The 19,078-nt window shown below is 39.0% G+C and overlaps 1 protein-coding gene across 5 annotated transcripts; it reads right to left on the reverse strand.

The window, feature by feature from the left end:
- Window positions 1-298: 298 nt before the first annotated feature.
- Window positions 299-19,002, reverse strand: tdrd7a (tudor domain containing 7 a). Of its 5 annotated transcripts, none has more exons than XM_085162607.1 (22): window positions 18,902-19,002; window positions 18,044-18,273; window positions 17,775-17,919; window positions 17,495-17,609; window positions 17,267-17,362; window positions 16,876-16,904; window positions 16,382-16,422; window positions 15,943-16,113; window positions 10,899-11,327; window positions 10,540-10,736; window positions 9,715-9,907; window positions 8,047-8,158; window positions 7,681-7,892; window positions 7,022-7,156; window positions 6,395-6,478; window positions 6,129-6,263; window positions 5,915-6,025; window positions 5,175-5,349; window positions 4,865-5,034; window positions 4,185-4,378; window positions 3,742-3,902; window positions 299-1,713 (listed from the first exon to the last, which is right to left on the reverse strand). In XM_085162607.1, the coding sequence occupies exons 2-22, from the start codon at window positions 18,245-18,247 to the stop codon at window positions 1,490-1,492; spliced, it is 3,333 nt and encodes a 1,110-aa protein (XP_085018733.1). In that variant the 5' UTR covers window positions 18,248-18,273; window positions 18,902-19,002; the 3' UTR covers window positions 299-1,489. The 5 variants fall into 5 exon arrangements, with proteins under 5 accessions (XP_085018733.1, XP_085018734.1, XP_085018732.1 ...); XM_085162608.1 differs by having other exon boundaries at window positions 18,044-18,256; window positions 18,896-18,997; XM_085162606.1 differs by having other exon boundaries at window positions 18,896-18,994.
- Window positions 19,003-19,078: the final 76 nt, after the last annotated feature.

Genomic DNA, 19,078 nt, shown 5'->3' on the forward strand with positions numbered 1-19,078 from the left:
ACTATGTAGCGTAGCTCACGATAACGTTTATGGTTTACATTCGAGCTGCAAAAGTCTGGGTAGGATATCGGTTAGTTTGGTGACTATTAACCGCTTAAGTGCTGGACTCTGGATCCCTATTACTTTACTGTGCAATAAATTATTGTATTCTTACAAGTACAGTGAGCAAACCCGTACCAATCAGTTTATATTGGTTCTGCAATAAGCACCAAATTAAATTTAGGTTGGCTGAAGCGCAGACAGATGACTGTCTGTTAAAAAGTACTTGTATTTAAAACACTGTGTAGAATAAGTGGAGTAACAGATGTTTGTGCAGACACGTTACAGTATGTTTCTAACACTGAAAACTCAAGTCCACTCAAATCCATTAAAATTGTGAAATTACAATTCAGTCAGATTCAGTTTGTACAGACAGCCAAATAAAACTGTTTAAAATACTCATTTTAATGTGGGTGAAGCTACAGTTCATAATGTGTGTGCAGCACTCTCTCAAAAGCAGCTCACTCTGAGCATTATTTAGTTTAAAGGTAATATTACTGTATTACTATATTTCATGTATATATTCTTTTTAAAGCTACTTGAAGACATTTGTAATGCAGTTAGTCAGGTCAGGGTAGCATGACAGATGTTTACTTGATTACACAGACATTATGTAGGACTAAGATAAGTAATGGATAACAGGTATCGATTTTAAATAACTGGACATGAATAATCTGAGCTTCTTTAATATTATAAAACAACATATTTCAAACTTACTAGACAGCTCTTTCGCTTGACAAAAGAGCCTTTAAAGGTTAGAAGAAAGGTAGAAATGTAAAAGTGAAATCAGGGGTTAAATGTGCAAACACTAACTTTACAACATTAAAACTATATTGTCCATTATACAAAATGATACTGGAAGGCAGAGGTTAAACTTGAAATCTTTATACAGTGCATGCTTTCTATATTTTGAAAATACACATCACACTTGCAAGAATCTGCTGACAAGAAATTGTTCATCCCCCCAATATTTGCCCAACAAACCGTTAAACTGATATTGATGATATAAGGAAAAATTTAATGGATTTATGACCCTACCTAGAAAATTTTAATCAGAATTAAACTTTTTGAGCCAGAAGGTATGGACACACACATGCAAACCTCCTACAAAAAAAAGAAAAAGAAAAAAAAGACACACAAAAAAAACAACAACCAAAAAACCCCCCAATTTTTTCAGAAGTATACATTTCAAATATATATTATATAAATAAACAGCTGGATTCACTGCAATATCAAACTCTGCACAGTCAGCTCAGCTTAAAGAAAAAGCAAAACATGCAATAAAGAACACATATGGCTTAACTAGAACCAAAAGAAAAATGCAGGAAATTTTTATTAACTTCAAGACTGTGACCCTACCAAATCTCAAAAGTCTTCGTACAGAATAATGCAACACTGAAACAGAACAAAGGACATTTATCCCCATGCTTGTGTTTCCATTCTAGGAAGTTCAAGACAGCTCGACATCAATCGCAGTAATAACTGTGTGGATCCAAAGGTCCTGATTATCCACTGTGGTGTCCACTAGGTAAACTGTCAACCTGCGCTCCCAAGGCTCACCTTTGACCTCCGACACATCTTGCACACTGTCCACCACTGCGACCAGTGCACGATTCTCTACATGATTTCTGAATAACATCGAGGAATCCTCTGACCATTGGTGCTGTGTTACGCCTGTGTGATCAGGAAAAGGAAACAACTAGTATGTGTACACCACAGATTTCATATAAAACATGGACATGTCTACTACAACACCCCCCCACGGCCTTTTGCATTTTGGCTTCCACTATACTGATTGGTAGTAGTGACTATGTTTGGATTACATTCGTCACACCTCTCTGATCTTTCAACTAACAAAACCTCCAAATAGAACTCTCAGTCAGCTGGTAAGTTGCTTCTGATTTTCCTAGAAGCAGGCTAAAATAGACCTTTGCAATTGCGGCGCCCAAACTTTGGAACAGTCTGCCTGTTCATACTAAGATCTCTCCAACACTCAACATCTTTAAAACCTGTCTGAAAACACATCTTTACTCACTAGCTTTTAATTTTGACTGAGTTTTTGTTTTGTTCTTTGTGTTTGTTCTACTTTTTACCTTTTTAAAATGTTCAACACTTTGGTCAAACTGTTGTTTTTAAAACGTGCTTATAAATAAATTGATTGATTGGATACTAGGTTGGGCTGTCAAGTTAAGTCACATGCAACAAGATTTACTTGTTGAACACTTCTTTGCAAGTGGCAAGCTAATTGTACCTACCAATGGAAGAAATAAAATTCAACCCCACACACGCACCGATACTCGTATCGATATTTAACCGTTCGATACAGTGCTTTTGGTTCGTAACGCATATGTATTGAACAATACAAAATTTTTAATTTATTTTATCAACTTTTCTTCTGACGATGCTGTCTGTGTTGAGCGCTCAGTGGATCTGTGTTAGACTATTCCGCCTAGGCTGCACTTCGAGCACAGATCCACTGAGCGCAGCGCAAGCTAGCAAGACAGAGGCTAAGCTCCTTGCAACATGGCAAATTGAACCTCCCCCACCCTCATTCAGATCTGGCCTTTGGAACTATTTTGGTCTTCATGTGAAGCATGACCCTGAAGGTAAGCACGTCATGGACAAAAGTAAAACAGTATGTCGGATGTGCCCCGCAATGCTCAATTACATGGGTGGGAACTACTGCGTTAGCGCAGTTAGCTCGTTAACGTGTTGACGCTGTCCAGCCCCACGCACGGGGCGATCCGCGGTAGCTCATTAACGGAGATTTGCCGTGTTGTGGCGTTAACGTCATTTCAGATTAACGCTGACAGCACTAGTGGGAACACAATGAATATGACTGCACATTTACGCTGACATCATCCTAGTGCAAAGACAAGTGGAAGCAGACAAAAACAACAAGCACGCATGCTACAAACTTTACCCGAGTCATTTAGACCAGCGGTCCCCAACCCCCGGACCGGTACCGGTCCGTGAGTCGTTTGGTACCGGGCCATGAGAGTTAAGGCTCAGGTCTGAAATGTATGGTTTTCAGGGTTTTTATCGGTTTTCAGTGTTATTTTGTTATCGTTTTTATCGTTAACTCTGTTTTCCTGGGTCTTTTCACGTGTGTTATGAATAAATTTTCTTTTTTTCGGTACCGGTACTAGTTTTATTTTGTTGTATTTATCCGCGACACCTTAAAGGTCGGTCCGTGAAAATATTGTCGGGCATAAACCGGTCCCTGGCGCAAAAAAGGTTGGAGATTGCTGATTTAGACAGCCGTTAGCACATGATTCTCCTTATGGGGACCTGATGTTTAATATGCTGCTGAGAATATAGCCCAGAAGAAGCATATAGTATAGCTTTTATTTTGGAAAGAGTCATTTCTCTGTAATAAACTCTTTTCCAAAGATGAGTGATTTCTCGATCAGATAGATTTATTTATTTTTTATTACTTTGTTGTTTCAGCAACATTAAATTTAAAAACTGTACTTTTGAGTTAAAATATATATTTATAATTTTAATGAATGACAAATTAAAAAGGCATAAACATTTTTTGTATCAAAAAAATATCAAACCGTGACACCAAAGTATTGAATCGAACCGTGAATTTTGTGTATCGTTGCACCCCTACTATCTATCTATATATCTCTATATCTATCTATATGTAAAAAAAAAACAACAAACAAACAGTGAAGCTATATGAAGACAATAACTCACCTGCCAGTTGTGCAGTCATAGCCTGGAAGGGCAGCTGTCTGAACTCCTCTATTAAGGGCCTGATGAGCGTACTGTGGACCAGCTCATGCTTACCGTAGTCCAGCTGGTAGACAGACACCAAGCCATTGGAAAGACTCCCCTTCACCTTCACACGGTGCCAACTACATACAGGTAAGCATCGGTTAAGCCAGTGACCCTGACACAATAGCAACCTATTGATTTTAAACTGTGAACCTTGGCATCACACAGCAAAGCAGTTGAAGGTTTTCTTCCTAATATAAACTTATAAAGGAAGAATTCTTTAAGAATATATTTTATAATTTTGTAATCTCAAAAATATGCTACAAAGTCAACAATGTGTTAGGGAAGGAGAGAGAATAAATAAAGTAGTTGATTTGTTTTGGAAAAACTGACAGACCTTTAGCAGCCATGTGTCAACTTACTTTTTGTCTATTTTGGCAGCATAGATGTGTCCTTTCTGGATGGTGGTGGTTGGGTTGGTCTTCCCTGTCTGGTTGTAATAAAGCATCATCTCCCCCATCAACACCACCAGCTTATGCAGGTCATGCCAAGCTTGCAGCACAAAGTAACCAGGGTGGCATGCCACTGGTACGAACACATCTATATTCTGACCAGGCTGAAAGAAGAGGACAAGGAAAATGACTTCTTGGTACTCCAGCTTTTTTTGGGTCTGGAATAACCCCAAACCCATATTCTTTACATATTTAATTTGACCATAATCTGTAAACCGATGTGAGAAATTGCTTATACACACACATTACATACTTTGGACAAATTTGAACAGCAAGATTATGCTTCAACGTTACAGTTTTATTGTTGGACTGTAGTAGAGTAACTGCATGTTTCACCATGCAAAACAATTGTTTTATTTTAAACTAAGCCTTGATGAGCTTCAGTTTATTCTCTCTGAAACAAACCACTTTGGCTTCACCATGCTCCCTTCTAAACCAACTTTTTTCAGATTGGCTTCCCCTGGGAACAAAAGCATTTAAAGGAGAGGTAGGGAAGAGTTTTGTGCTTAAAGCCAGGGCTGTGTGCTTGAGACTACTATTCTTGCAGCCATCTTTTACTCCCAATAGAAGGTTATCTCATCTTCACGCACCAAGGGGAGATCCAGCGGAGGTGGCAGCTGAAGTAGTTGCGTCTGAGTTTTGGTGGTAGCATCCCCGCCCCCTGCTACGTGACATGCCTGGGGTGAAGCCTTCACAGTGGGATCTGTAGGATTCGAGACTGAGCTGCTGAGAGACGACCTCTCCATCACAGGAGTGAGACCTACAAGTTTAAACAGCACCCCATTCAAAATATTATATTAGAGATTATGTGCTTAAATAAAAAATAAAAGTTTCAGGTCAAATGTTGACTGCTGGTAGGAAGTATTTCAGACCCAGAATGTTTATGATGTGCACCATTACCTGTATTCATGTTGCAACTGGTGATTGTGTTGTTGTTTTGTATTGTGAGCTTCTTCCACAACTCTGACTGGGCCAAGTGATGGTTGATGCTCTCGTCCAAATGCTGACCGTCAACGCCAATGAAAAGATACATATAGACAAGCGTGTCCTTTGTGTCCTGGTTTAATTTCAAGATCTGAAAATGAAAAGAATGGTTCAAAGAATACATGGACAAAATGTACAAATTGAGAGCTTAAATTTATCGTGACTGCTTTACAGACTGGAGTTAACTGATATTTAACTGCACGTCTACTAATGAATCAAAATACGACAACCACAAGTCTAACACACTGTTAGAACCTACAAGACCCGTGATTTGCCCTGTGATGTACAGCACTAATACAGTGCCAGCAGATCCTTTATTTTGTGCATTTTGAGTGAAAGAGCCAACACAAATCATATTTGGTCCAACACATTCTCATTATCCATCAGAAGTTCATGGTTTGTGGATCCCCAGACCAGTGCTAGTAGATGCTGTCCATAGCTCTTCCACTAGCAATGCTGGTTATGGTATGTCTCAACAGTCACATCTTTCCTGTTTAGAGATACTTCATTCCATTTACCTGAAAATTTGTCAAAAATCACTCCGGTCTTTCACACTGGCCATTATTCCAGAATGCAATTACAAGTTACTGTGCTTCAAAGTGAAGATTTTATTATCAGCAGCATTTACCAAGTCTATTTTTTGATGTAGATATTACCTTCATTTTACAGGCTTCAGAGCCCATAACAGCCTCCTTGACCCACAGAATGGCCTCTTGGCTCCAGTCTCCCTCAGGAACAGGAAGGTCAGCTAGGCGACATTTAATAGCCTGGGGAAGACCCAATTACAAACCTTTACATGTGTTACAAAACTCGTGAAGCCTGTCTGACCACTGATTTCTCCATCACCTAGAACAAAGACAAGTAACTAACCTGTGGTGGGATGATAATGAAGTCTTTCAAAAGAAGAGGGGGGATCTCCCGAAGATCAGTGAGTTCTAGTGTTGCTGGGACACCAAAGTCAATGACGGAAATCTCCATCACTCTGTTACCGTACATGTTGGTGATCTAAAAATAAAAGCAACAGATGATGATGATGATGAAGAACTTACTGGTCATGATTTTTGATATTCTCAAAATATTTCTTTAAATTATTTTTTAGTCTTCAAACAAATACATTGCCAATATTTGATTCCTACCTCAACTCTGGCCCATTTTTCTTTGTAGCGAGCTAGACAGAACTTGCCAATGAAGGGCCTTGACACCAGGAACTCAGATGTGATCTAGTAGGGAAAGGGGGGGAGGGAAAAAAATAAAATAAAATAAAAAAATCACAGTAACAGTGTCAGAAAGCTTCGCCCATTCCACAGGTGAAACGGCAATTGCAAGAAACTCATATCTGAGAGAAGTACAAATAATGAATAAAACCCAGTAAATGACAGACAAGTGTCTGAAGTCTTTGGTGGGGATCAAATGCACTGTCAACAAGATAAAAGACAGGGACAAAAAAGAAGAAGAAAGGAAGCCATTCGTGCTCAAAGGTCATCCTTAAGGAAAAACCTCCAACAAGAACATTTTTTTAAAAACTAGATGTTTTTTGCATTCATTGTTCTTTGTATTTAAAATAAATGCATGCTTCTGAAAAGCAATTTAAACAGCCAATGTGAGGTACAACAACTGTACAAAAACCTCATTGTCCCTGAGGCCCAGTATGGGGAATGTATTTTTCCCCTCCTTATCTTTATCACTACATTCTCTCAGCTGTTTATAACTTCTCACTGTCTTCCACTCTTCCATGAATGTATGTACTATAAAGTATTATATACCTGGGAAATGAAGTAGGCCTCTGTTTCTTCTAGTAACTTGCTCAGTCTTGCAGTTCCACGGGAAGGGAGCTGGCAGTACAAGGTGCCATCTTGACACACATTTGTGACAGACACATCCTGATAGGTAACATTTACCTGCAGGCAACAGTATCATATTAGAATCATATTAGACAATGCTGGAAGAATTCATCAAAAACTTGTGTGATGCAGCAATGATGATAATGGTTAGAGTCTCACACACAAAACAGTCTTTGCATTTTCATATTATTTCTGGCCATTTGATGAGCTAAAATGAGTGCATTATGCTTCAATAAATGAAACCCAGATTCATTTATTGAAGCATAATGAACTAACAATAAAATAACAAGCAGCAAGCTCTGCCTGAGGGCTAACAAATCACTTTGCTCCAAGCTGAATATAAAACTGCAGTTTCCAAACCACCCACACGCGCAAACACACACCCCCTACTGTAACATAAGACACAATAAAGTACGGGTAACACAGCACCACTTAGTGGTTATGTTGAGTTTAAAGAAAAATATGAAAAGGGGAGGAAAAATAATTACAAATCTAAGTCTTCCCCACTAGAACTAATTGTCTGACCACAAAAAAAAAAAGAAAAAAAAAAGAGGTATATCCTCAATAATATGTAAACCTACAGACAGAGGGTTGTTCATGGTCTTGTCCTGTAGAACCTTCAGGCAGGCGGAGTTGATGTTGAGGTCGTTATCCTGTGAAGTATCATAAAGTACTGCTGTAGGAACTTCACTCTCTTGGCATGGCTCTAATGTTTCCATCAGCAGGATCTTTCCAACTGCCACATTATCCATAAGTGAGAGCACCAATGGATGGGAGCTGAATCCTTCTAGGCCTAACAGGAGGATAGTAAAGAAATAGAAAAAGATGAAGAAAATGGCAAGACCATCAGGGTAACAGTGATTCCTAAAAACATTTCCTTCTTTATCTAGAGATTGAGTTTGTTCTGTATAAAACAGTTAAACAGAATTTCCTAATGTTTTACGGACCTGCAAGCTGAACATTAGTGGCTTGAAAGGGCAGGGAAAGAAAGTCCCTGTGTAGTTCCAGCAGATTTTTCATGTTAGTCTCTACAGAGAAGCCATAGTCCATGTAGTAAACCTGACAGACACACAGAGAGGTTCTTTGGTTTCACATGTCTTCGTATACACACACACACACACGTTAAATATTATAAGACTTTTGGAGACCTTTTAATACACATTGTATTGTGATGGAGCTTAAACAGCAGTCTCACGCATGTTGAGACTGAACTTACAATAAAAACAACAACAACAAAAAAACAAACAAACAAACAAAAAAACCCATACAGAGTATTAATTTTAAAAAGTAAGAATGCCCTCTTTGCAAGTGTACATAAAGTTGGTTTAGTTTAACATTAGAACCACAAAGGGGGTCATTTTAACCACTTGGCATTTAAAAAAATCCTTTTACCTCTGTTAAAATAAAACCCCATCATCTCATATTCCTACACAGGGCTTATTCATCAAATACTGAATTTCTAGGTGTGCTGAATTTTAAACAAATATTTTGACATGAAAGATGCTATAACATGAGCCAGAGCTAGACAGATGTTATAGATAAATAAATGTATACGTTATAGTATTTAGATTTTTTAAAAAAAAGCTCCCAAGGTGAGCATGGGATTCTGAACTAAAGCAGAGTGGGAAAGAGATGGGAGTGTGCGACCAAACGTGGAGAACTGGCCATTTTACTGACTGTACAGAGCAGCGAGGAAACCATAGCTGAACCCAACTGAGAGTGCACAGTATGGAGAACTAATCCGAGGGAAATACATTTTTTTGTTGCAGGAGAGGTCAAAATGACACTTCCTGGTTGCAGTGCCATAAAATTTCTTTGTATTGTGAGAAACTGGAGAAACCCATGCAAATACAAATATTCCAGTGTGTCAAGGTTAAAACACTTTCAAAGCAAACTATGTTGCCTATCTTAATTTGCGTAAGCATGCCACTTTCGTAAGCCACTTCTCCTTAAACTTGCATTTTTTTTTTTACATAGACTAACAGCCACACTATCAAACTCATCTTCTTCAACTAATTCTTAAGAAAGGGAAACAGTAGTACCATTAGATTTTAATCCGCCAATATGTGGGATCATCTAGACTGAGAATGAAACAAAAAGAAGAGCTTTGAATGACCCTCAATATGCCTGGAGAACACTTCCTGAGCACCACTTCCAAGAAATTCCAAGAAACAGAGTTCAGTCTGTGTTAAAGAGTAACATGTGGGCATACCAATATGGACTTTCAAGTCTGTTCAAACTTTATATGCTTTACTTCTATTCATGTTTCATAAATCACTGCCACCATCTCCAATTTTGCCAGCAAAATATAGAGAAATGAGACATGGATCAAGACTTTCGGACAGTTAAATGCTCTTACACTTATAAAAACTGCCTGATGGTTTAGCCAAATTAAAAAGCTTGGCTCTATCAATATAATTTACTGAGACGCATAAAGGGGATTAAAAAACAACAACAACAAAAACAGTGACATTGTGTGTCAGAAACTCTCAGGGTGACTAAAATTGTAGTGGGTGCAACTAAATATTTTAAATATAAACATTTAGGACTTTAAGGACTCATAAACACACTAGCACAGAACTATAGTTAAAAATAAATAAATTCAAGAAATTTACCTTGACCTTGTTGGGGCCTGTGACCTCTAAGACCTGTCCTCTGGCCATCTCAGCTCCATCCTCACCTCTGACGGCTACAAGATGACCAACTATGGGATTAGACACAGGATGCTGAATGGAGTTTTGGCTGTAAAAGGTTTGCATGGCATCCTCCATGGCTTCCTGGGCGTTGGAGTAGTTCTCACCTACATACCTGAAGAAAGACAGATTTTTATCAATTCACTCTTCAATTTGTCATAACTTACTGTGGGGGAAAACATTTTTGTATTTTCAAATTAAATCCAAATAATGAAGGTTGCAAGACATGATTTTAGTCATAATAAATCACAAACAAACAAAAAAAAGACTGAATTGATATTATGTAATAATAATAATAATAATAATAATAATGGATTGCATTTATATAGCGCTTTTCGAGACCCTCAAAGCGCTTTACAATTCCACTATTCATTCACTCTCACATTCACACACTGGTGGAGGCAAGCTACAGTTGTAGCCACAGCTGCCCTGGGGCAGACTGACAGAAGTGAGGCTGCCATATTGCGCCATCAGCCACTTTGGCCATCACCAGTAGGCGGTAGGTGAAGTGTCTTGCCCAAGGACACAACGACCAAGACAGACAGAGCCCGGGGATCGAACTGGCAACCTTCCGGTTACAAGATGAACTTCCCAACCCCCTGTACCACGGTATGTTTATAACAAAATTATTTTTCAAAGGTTTTAGATTTTTCTCTTCCATTTTGTTGACTGGGCTTAAATTATTTTTTAGATTTAATAATGCATTAAGAAGTACAAAAATGTCTGCATTAATAAAGTCTGTCTCACCTTACAGTAACGGCATTGGTGGTCTTGACTTCAGTAACCAGCACTGATGGGTATTGCACTGAGGGAAGAACTAAAGAGGGAGGAACCACAGGACTCAGGACCTTCAGACCAGAAGGAAGAGGATGCCTTATACCCTGCTGGTTTTCTCGACCGTCTGTGGGTTTTATGTCTGCTCTGCTTGATTTGTAGAGGATGGCCTGATTACAGGAAAGAACGAAAACATAACCATTGTTAGAATCATTGTTGTTTTAGCTGCAAACAATCACCATTTTCACCCCTACAGTTTCTGTGTTACCCATCAGAACACCTACTGCTGTTTACTCAACTTATACGTCACCTACACTGCATCAATCTCTTACCTTCTTCTTGTCATGTGGCGAGGGGTACTCCACATTGCATATATCAAGCAAAAGAGACAAGTTGTCCAGCACATGCTCAGGGAATGGCACCTTGTATGTCTCCATAAAAAGTTTGGGCATAGCATGGGCCCACAGACCCTGGCTGTATTTGGAAAGGAGCTCCTTTATTTTCTGACGAACATCAGCTGAGACAGCACACTGTTTTGATGGAGGACATGGTGTAGAATCAGAAGTGGGATTGAATGTGACTTGTGTACAAGGGCTTTCAGGTGTTGAGGGACATGAAGAAAAATGTGTGCTGGTAGTGCTTAAATTGTTGGGCGATGCTTGTGGAGTGCTGGTGGTGCTCTTTAAAGGAACAGGATATTTCTTGTTAGGCAGAGGAGGGTAGACCAGCCGGTCGGCTCGGTTGGTGGAAAGTTCCTCTACCTTTGGAAAAAGATAAATGAGACACACAAAAAAGTGAAAACCTTAAATAAAGCCATTAAGCATACAATCAAAGACAGCAACACACCTCCAACTTACCCCATCTCTAACACCCTTCTCTGTCATTCTAACCCTCTCCATGACCACCTTCACTAAATCCAGGAATCTTACATGTACTCCTGCCTGGCAGCTCCATTAAAAATCTTTGTCTAATAAATCCATTGTACCTCATTTACACAATTCCAAACCATCTCAACCTTGCCTCAAACTTTGTCTCCTCAAACTTTGACTCATTTTTAATCTTGTCTATCCTGGTCATTCCCAGTGAAATTCTGAGCATCTTCAACTCTGCTACCTCCCTCTCATTTTATGTGTGTGTATTCTGTCTTGCATCCAACTTTCTTCTTCACTCCAGTGCATACCTCCATCTTTCCAGACTCTCCTTCACCTGCTCGCTACTTTTACTACAGATTGCAATGTCATCTGTGAGCACCAAAGTCCAGGGAAACTCCTACTTGACCTCATCTGTCAACCTGCCCATCACCACTGCAAGCAAGAAGGGGCTCGGAGCTGATCCCTGATGTAATCCCATCCCCATCTTGAACCCATCGGTCACTCCCATTACACACCTCACCACCATTTCAGTGTCCGCATACATATCCTATACCACCTCACATGCTTCTCCTTGCCACTCCTGACCCGACTAGCTGGCACCTTATCATATGCTTTCTCTACATCCACAGAGACACAGGGCCTGTCTCAATATGCGTACTTGTGCGTACTTGCGTTCTCGTGATACATCATCAGTCGAAGACCAAGTACTGTTCCAATTCAAAGTACGCATCAAGCCGAGAACGCGAAAAAGTCCCGGATGTGTTCTTGCTCCACCTGTTTTATCAAGCATGCATCAGTGGTAACTTGTGTGGACTTGGTACAGCTAAATATCCCAGAATGTATTTCGTCCAAAACTCAAACGCAGCAATGGCGGACGACCGGGGCTAAAAACTTTTAAATATTACTCTTTCTGGGTATCAAAATAAAATTTTAAGTTATTTTCTTTTTTTTTAATAAATTTTATTTTCAGTCACAGCAGCATGTTAATAACAAAACATTGAACATACAGTAGTTTGCTGTTCAGTATTTACAATACCCCAAAAGATAACAGAAATAGAGAAGGGAAACAAACAAACAAACCAAAGAAACCCCTACAAAACAACAAACAAACAACAACAAACAAATATAAAAATAAAATGTATAAGGGACATTCGGTGTACAGTTAACTATGATAGTGATATAGAGATATGGCATCCGGTCATGATAAGGTGGTCATTTTAAATGTTTCCATGTACATCAGGAATGGCTGCCATGCCTTAAGAAATTTGGTGGTTGAACCTGCCAGTGTATATCTCATCTTTTCTAAATGTAAAAACCTCATGAGCTCTGCAAGCCACTGTTCATGTGTGGGAGGAGCTTCCTGCTTCCATCTTAAAAGTATAAGGCGCCTTGCGATAAGTGAAGCAAAGGCAATAGAATTCGAATAGTATTTTGGCAAAGTGATGTCTTGAGGTATCACCCCAAAGATAGCCGTTAGAGCAGAAGGATCATATTTAACGCTATACATCTCTGACAGAGTGTTAAATATAGACACCCAATAGTTATGAAGATTAGGGCATGTCCAAAAGGTATGAAGGAGCGAACCTGTTTCTGCTTTACATCTGTTACACAGAGGGTCAGCTCCTGGATAGAACTTGGCTAACTTTTCCTTGGAGATATGTAATCGGTGTAGGACCTTGAATTGAAGGAGCCCATGCCTGGCACATATCGAAGAAGAGTGTACCCTCCGGAGAAAAGATTGCCAGAGTTCATCTGTTATAGTCATCCCAAGGTCTTTCTCCCACTGCGCTTTAAGGATGGAGAGAGAAGGAGATTGAAGATCTAATAATATAGCATAGATTTCTTTAATCGCCCCTCTCTTATGAACGTTTATATTAATAATTTTATCCAAAGAAGTTTCCTCAGGTAGTTCCAGAAATGAAGGAAATCGACTCTTTACAAAGTGGCAAATTTGTAGATAGCGGAAAAAATGTTGCAGAGGAACATTAAACTGCTTCAGGAGCTGCGTGAATGAGGCAAAAATCCCATCTACAAAAAGGTCTTTGATATGTCTAAGGCCATTACTTTCCCATATTTTAAAGGCAGAATCCATCATGGAGGGTGGGAACATATGATTTGCGCAGATAGGTGCTTTAATTGACATTAAGTGTAACCCCAACCTTTTCCTACATTTCACCCAGATTCTGAGCGAGTCATACAACAAAGGGTTACGTTTATAGGTGTATAGTTCTAATGGGAGAGCTGAACTCAACAAAGCTGATAGGCAAAATTTGCCACAATTGGATGACTCAATTTGGAGCCAAGCTGGAGTCTCTGCAGTAAAATTACTCATCCAGTACAGCATATTTCGAATATTTGCTGCCCAATAATAAGACTGAAAGTTTGGCAAGGCTAATCCACCCATTGGCCTAGTCCTCTGCATGAAATCTTTACGAATTCGTGGACTTTTGCCATTCCAAATAAATGCAGAGATATGCTTATTCAGTGTTATAAAATACTTATTGGGTAAGTAGCATGGGATACATTGAAATAAATAAAGGAACTTGGGTAGTATGTTCATTTTGATAGAATTGATGCGGCCAATTAATGACAGTGGTAAATTGTTCCATCTCTGAAGATCTGTCTCAGTATTCTTAAGCAGCGGGACAAAGTTTCTTTCATAAAGACCTTTGTATGAGTGGGTAACCTTAACCCCCAGATAGGTCACATAACCTGATTTAACGTTAAATTGAAAATCTGAAAATGAAATCTTCCGGGCTATAGAGTTGACACAGAGAAGTTCACTTTAATGTAGGTTCAACTTGTAACCTGAAATATTACCAAAACATTCAAAAATGGCAAGAGCACGGGGAAGAGAGCATAAAGGCTCTGACATATACAGCAGGAGGTCGTCAGCATATAAGGATACTTTGTGCTCCTGGTCACCTCTGAAGATGCCCTTAATGCAACTGTCAGCTCGCAGTTTAATCGCCAATGGTTCAATTGATAATGCAAAAAGAAGAGGGGATAAGGGACAACCTTGTCTCGTACCACGGAGAAGTGGGAAATAAGAAGAGAATAACGAATTTGTTCTAACACGTGCCATAGGTGAGGAGTAAAGTAACCGAATCCATGAAATGAAATTAGGGCCAAATCCAAATTTATGTAGAGTATAAAACAGATAATCCCACTCCACCCGGTCAAATGCCTTCTCAGCATCGAGTAATAAGGCAATTTCAGGGGTTGTAGTTGACTTGGTGTGTAATATGTTTAAAAACCTGCGCAGGTTGAAAAATCCATGCCTACCCTTCACAAAACCTGTCTGATCTGGAGAAATTAACAATGGTAGATATTGCTCTAGCCTGAGAGCAAGTGTTTTTGACAGTATTTTTAAATCTACATTTAATTTTAAGTTATTTTCAAGCGAGAATGTAGCTGTGTAAGCTTCAAATATCTGCTCGATTTATCAAGATATCATATATTTCCAAACGTGCTCTGATGTTTTTGGAGACGTCTGTGACCCGCCAGCTCTATAGCAGATAGCGAGGTCGAGGATCACTAGAGCCAACAAGAGCAGCGGACTCCCGGCACATCATTTTCAATCCCCCCACGGTCTTTTCGCTACTCAGGTTAAACAAACCACAAACCCCAAACCCCAGCAGCTGTCTATTGTATTGAGTGTCCACTAAAATATAAATAAAAGCGTTCTAACATCTCACCTCCTTGTTTTTATTAAAACATACATGTACACTATTTTTATTTTATTTCGCTACTGAGGTTAAACATGATATACAAGTCACTTAGATCACTTCTAAATGTTAGGTTTATTTCAGTGTTTTATTTGTTCCTGAGTAAATCGGTTTGGCTGTGATTAAAGTTACGCTTCATAGCATATTACTCACAGTTAAATTAAGAGGGGACGGCAGTAAAAACTCCGGACCTGTGACATCATCAAGTACGCTGGTGTTCCAATTGTACAAATCGCGAGTCCGTGGTCACGTTCTCGGCAAGTCCGTACTCCCATGCGGTCTCAGCAAGTCCGGTCTCCCCGAGAACGCGAGTGCGTACTCGCGTATTTAGAATTGAGAAAAGGCCACAGTGAAGCTCCTTCTAGTGCACTCTTCTGGCAGGAAGCCATACTGCTGCTCATTGACTGCCACCTCTCTTAAGCTAGCTTCAACAACTCTGAGGCATAGCATTACTTTTTCCTTTGCTATAGGTCTGAAAACTAGTACTGGTAACGATTTCAACTAAAAATACTATCACTTCCTAAGAGTTTGTTTAAAAAAACAAAAACAAAACAAAAAAAAAAACTTGACTAAAAGTACTTTTTTTAAAAGGCATCACGATACGTCCACAACCACCCTTACTAACCCTTTTTTGGCATTATAAACTACAAGTTTTCAAAATAATTGATTCTGAGACTTCAGAACTGAGTGTGAAATTGAAAACTGTCACTGGGTTTACAACCTAATATAAAACAAGACATTAAAAAGAACAAAAAAAACCAAAATACTCAACTTACCATACACACGTGTGTCCACTTTACCATGTCCCTGAGCACCTGAGGATGGAGGTTCCGACTGAACGTATCACAATAGAGTTCTGAGAGTTTTGACATCCACAGTCCACTGTAGTACTTCTCCAGAAGTTGACTTATTTGACTCTGCACCAGCTCCACGTCATACTCACTATCCTGCATGGAGGGATTTGAACGATCATGTGTTGCATTGCCACCTATGGATTAAAACTTTCTACTATACCATATTATCAAAACTATGCAAAAGTTATTTTCTTAAACAGAAAGCATCAGATGTGACTTCAGTGATCAAATAGTTTAACTGAAATAGTATAAATATGGATTCTAAGTGTATGTATTTACTCAGAAGTATTAAGATTGTCCTGACCATCTAAAGAGCACTTTATATTCTAATATTGACAAAATTAACAGCAACAGACCGTACCTGGGATTGGCTGGGCATAGATACTCTCTGTAGGTTCACTTCTGAAAAATGTTTGAAAAGATAGAAATTAAGTAAATACACTTTGATACAAGCCAGTCTCAAAAGCAGAGCACTGCTGTTTGTTGTTAATCTTTATACATATGCTGTATTAACTTCTTAAATCAATCATGAGCACTAGAGCAAAACTTTGTTTCGTTTCAGATCCTATGATTATTGTGACCATGCATTGTTCTGAGCACTATAGCTGATAAAAAGTCAAACACTTCAATATGGTGCTGGTTAAACTGTCATCTGTGCAGCTGATTACAAGAGTGATATATTGTGATGCTGCACAGCCAAATTCACTTTAACAAGCTTGGTACTGTTTGTACTTTTCTTTAGTAAAAGCAGATATATGCAAAAGCACTATATTTGTGTAACTCTTGTTATACTTGGATTCAACTTAGAAAGTTGTGCTATGAGAAGAAGAAAAAAGAAAGAAAAATCTCAAATACCTTTGGAGTTCATCAAGTTCTTCTCTTTCCTGTTAGCAACATAGATATCTTAAAGCACAATGTGATTTCATAACAATAAGCTGTCACTCAACAGTGATATTGTTTTTCATTCAATAGTAAGCTAAATAACTTGGCCTGGTGTCTCACTCAAATGTTTCTCAATTATTCTTTTCTTGGTTTTGTCACATTTTCAAAGCCATCAAATCTGACTTTAATGCTGATATAAGATTACTTGGGCCATGTTTTAGTTTAAACTTATATTATAACTGGAGTAAGGACACAGACTTTTGCATTCATGTAGCTATGATTCTTAAAGGCTATACATGCTAAAATTACACAGTACATTTTTGAGGAGAGCTTGAGCTTAATTTGCCCACAAGTGTATCTTCACCTGTTAACTGTAACACATGCTGGTTTTAAAGCTGGTTGAGGAGCTGGTTGTCTGTGTTCAACTGGTGTGATGGAGCTTAAACCTTGGTCCAACTTCCTAGCATTTGAGAAGAGCATGACAGAGTGTGACAAAGAATTTCTGCAAAGCTGAAATTACAGTTACATAAAGCTATTGTCTAACTATTGCTTATAATTCCTTGAATAAATAAATAAAGCAGATATTATTTACCTGTAGTCCCCTGAGGCACTGAAACCTCTATAGCCACCATAGGGCCAAGAACGGTTTTTTGGTGAATAACATTTACTATGAGCTGAAGGTTGGCGGAGTGAAGTCCTTGGCCTCACTAAAACCAAGGAAAGAAAAGCAAACCATATAAATAATGACCAGTGTTTCCCCACAGATACAGTGTATGAAAACCTGCCCAATCATTATGACATTAATCTTTTTTTTCTCTGTCTAAGACGAGACCATGATTAATTAGTTGTTCCAACTAAGAAACATCTCCTACCATTGAGCATGTACGAGGTGGGAGGCTTGAATCTCATCTTGCAGTTCACAATCTGGGAGCGACCAGATTTCTTCGAGGTTTTCTGCCTGGCAACCAATTGAGCAATGTTGGCAGTCTCCTCATACACTGCAGCTAAGCACTGTAACTAAGGTAAAGATTAATACAAATTTGTTTAATAAAAATTTCTAGCAGTTATACGTCTCCCAGTTCTTTGATGTTTGATGAGGCAGTAGTGTAGAGGGAAAACATTTTTTAAACAATACACTCACCTGACCCATGCGGTACTCAAGTTTCACAACGGAGGGAATGCTTCTGAGGTAGTCCTCGAGCTTTGAGAAGCCCAGCTTCTCCAGTGGGATGTTCTCTCCACACAGTGACCGGTACTCTGACTGAAGGTTGTCAATTGACACGCCGTCTTTGCTGGACTGGAGGACAGCCCGCAATATCCTCTTGACGAACTCAGCATCTGCCATCTTGGCAAACTGAGACTTGCACAGAACTGAGAAAAACAGAAAGCAAAACATGTTCTTTAAAAAAAAACAAAAAAAAAAACATAACATTGTAACAAAAAGGTGAGCTTCGACAGCACATTTCTTATTTTCAAAGAGCTCTGATATATTTTACAGTTTGGATACTTTAAAAATCTACAAATCTTTGGTCCCCAAGTTAACATACCGTTAACACGTTTGGGGAACACTCATTATGTCCGAAATCTTTTTTTTTCTCCACTCAGGTTCATGAATTTAGCCTGTAAAGGGAGTCACAGAAGTGACCAAAGATTAGGTAGGAGTTTCAGGTGTCGAAAACCTCACCAATAAGTTTGGTGTGTGAGATTTTGGTATACCGCGTTTGTATCATTGATGCAAAGAGCAACATCTCAGTGCGTCATTACTGAACTCCTTTTTAATCCTCATGGAGAAAAATGGCGCAAAACGCGGGAGTTGGCTAACGGCTAACTGTTAGTACAAAGTAGCTCGTTCGGAGGTCGGAAACAGTCCTTCATTTCGGCCCACAGTTGACATAAACCATAAACCAGCGAAAAAACATCTATATTGCGCAATTAACATCAACTTAAATTTGGTAATTTTATCGACAGGGAGACGGTTAAAAGTTAATAGTACCTGCACCTGTTTTGAGTCGATAACCAAACGCCTGGAAACTCTTCTCTCGCGAACTCAAAATCTCGCGCACGCCCACAACTCCCAGTAGTTAATTATCCTGAATAGCACAATTTTGTCGCTTTTTTAAAAATTTGTCTCGTAAACATTTAACTAGCTAACACATATTTTCTTACATCACACAAA

The sequence above is a fragment of the Neolamprologus multifasciatus genome, chromosome 6 (assembly GCF_963576455.1).
Source record: "Neolamprologus multifasciatus chromosome 6, fNeoMul1.2, whole genome shotgun sequence".
Taxonomy (NCBI): domain Eukaryota; kingdom Metazoa; phylum Chordata; class Actinopteri; order Cichliformes; family Cichlidae; genus Neolamprologus; species Neolamprologus multifasciatus.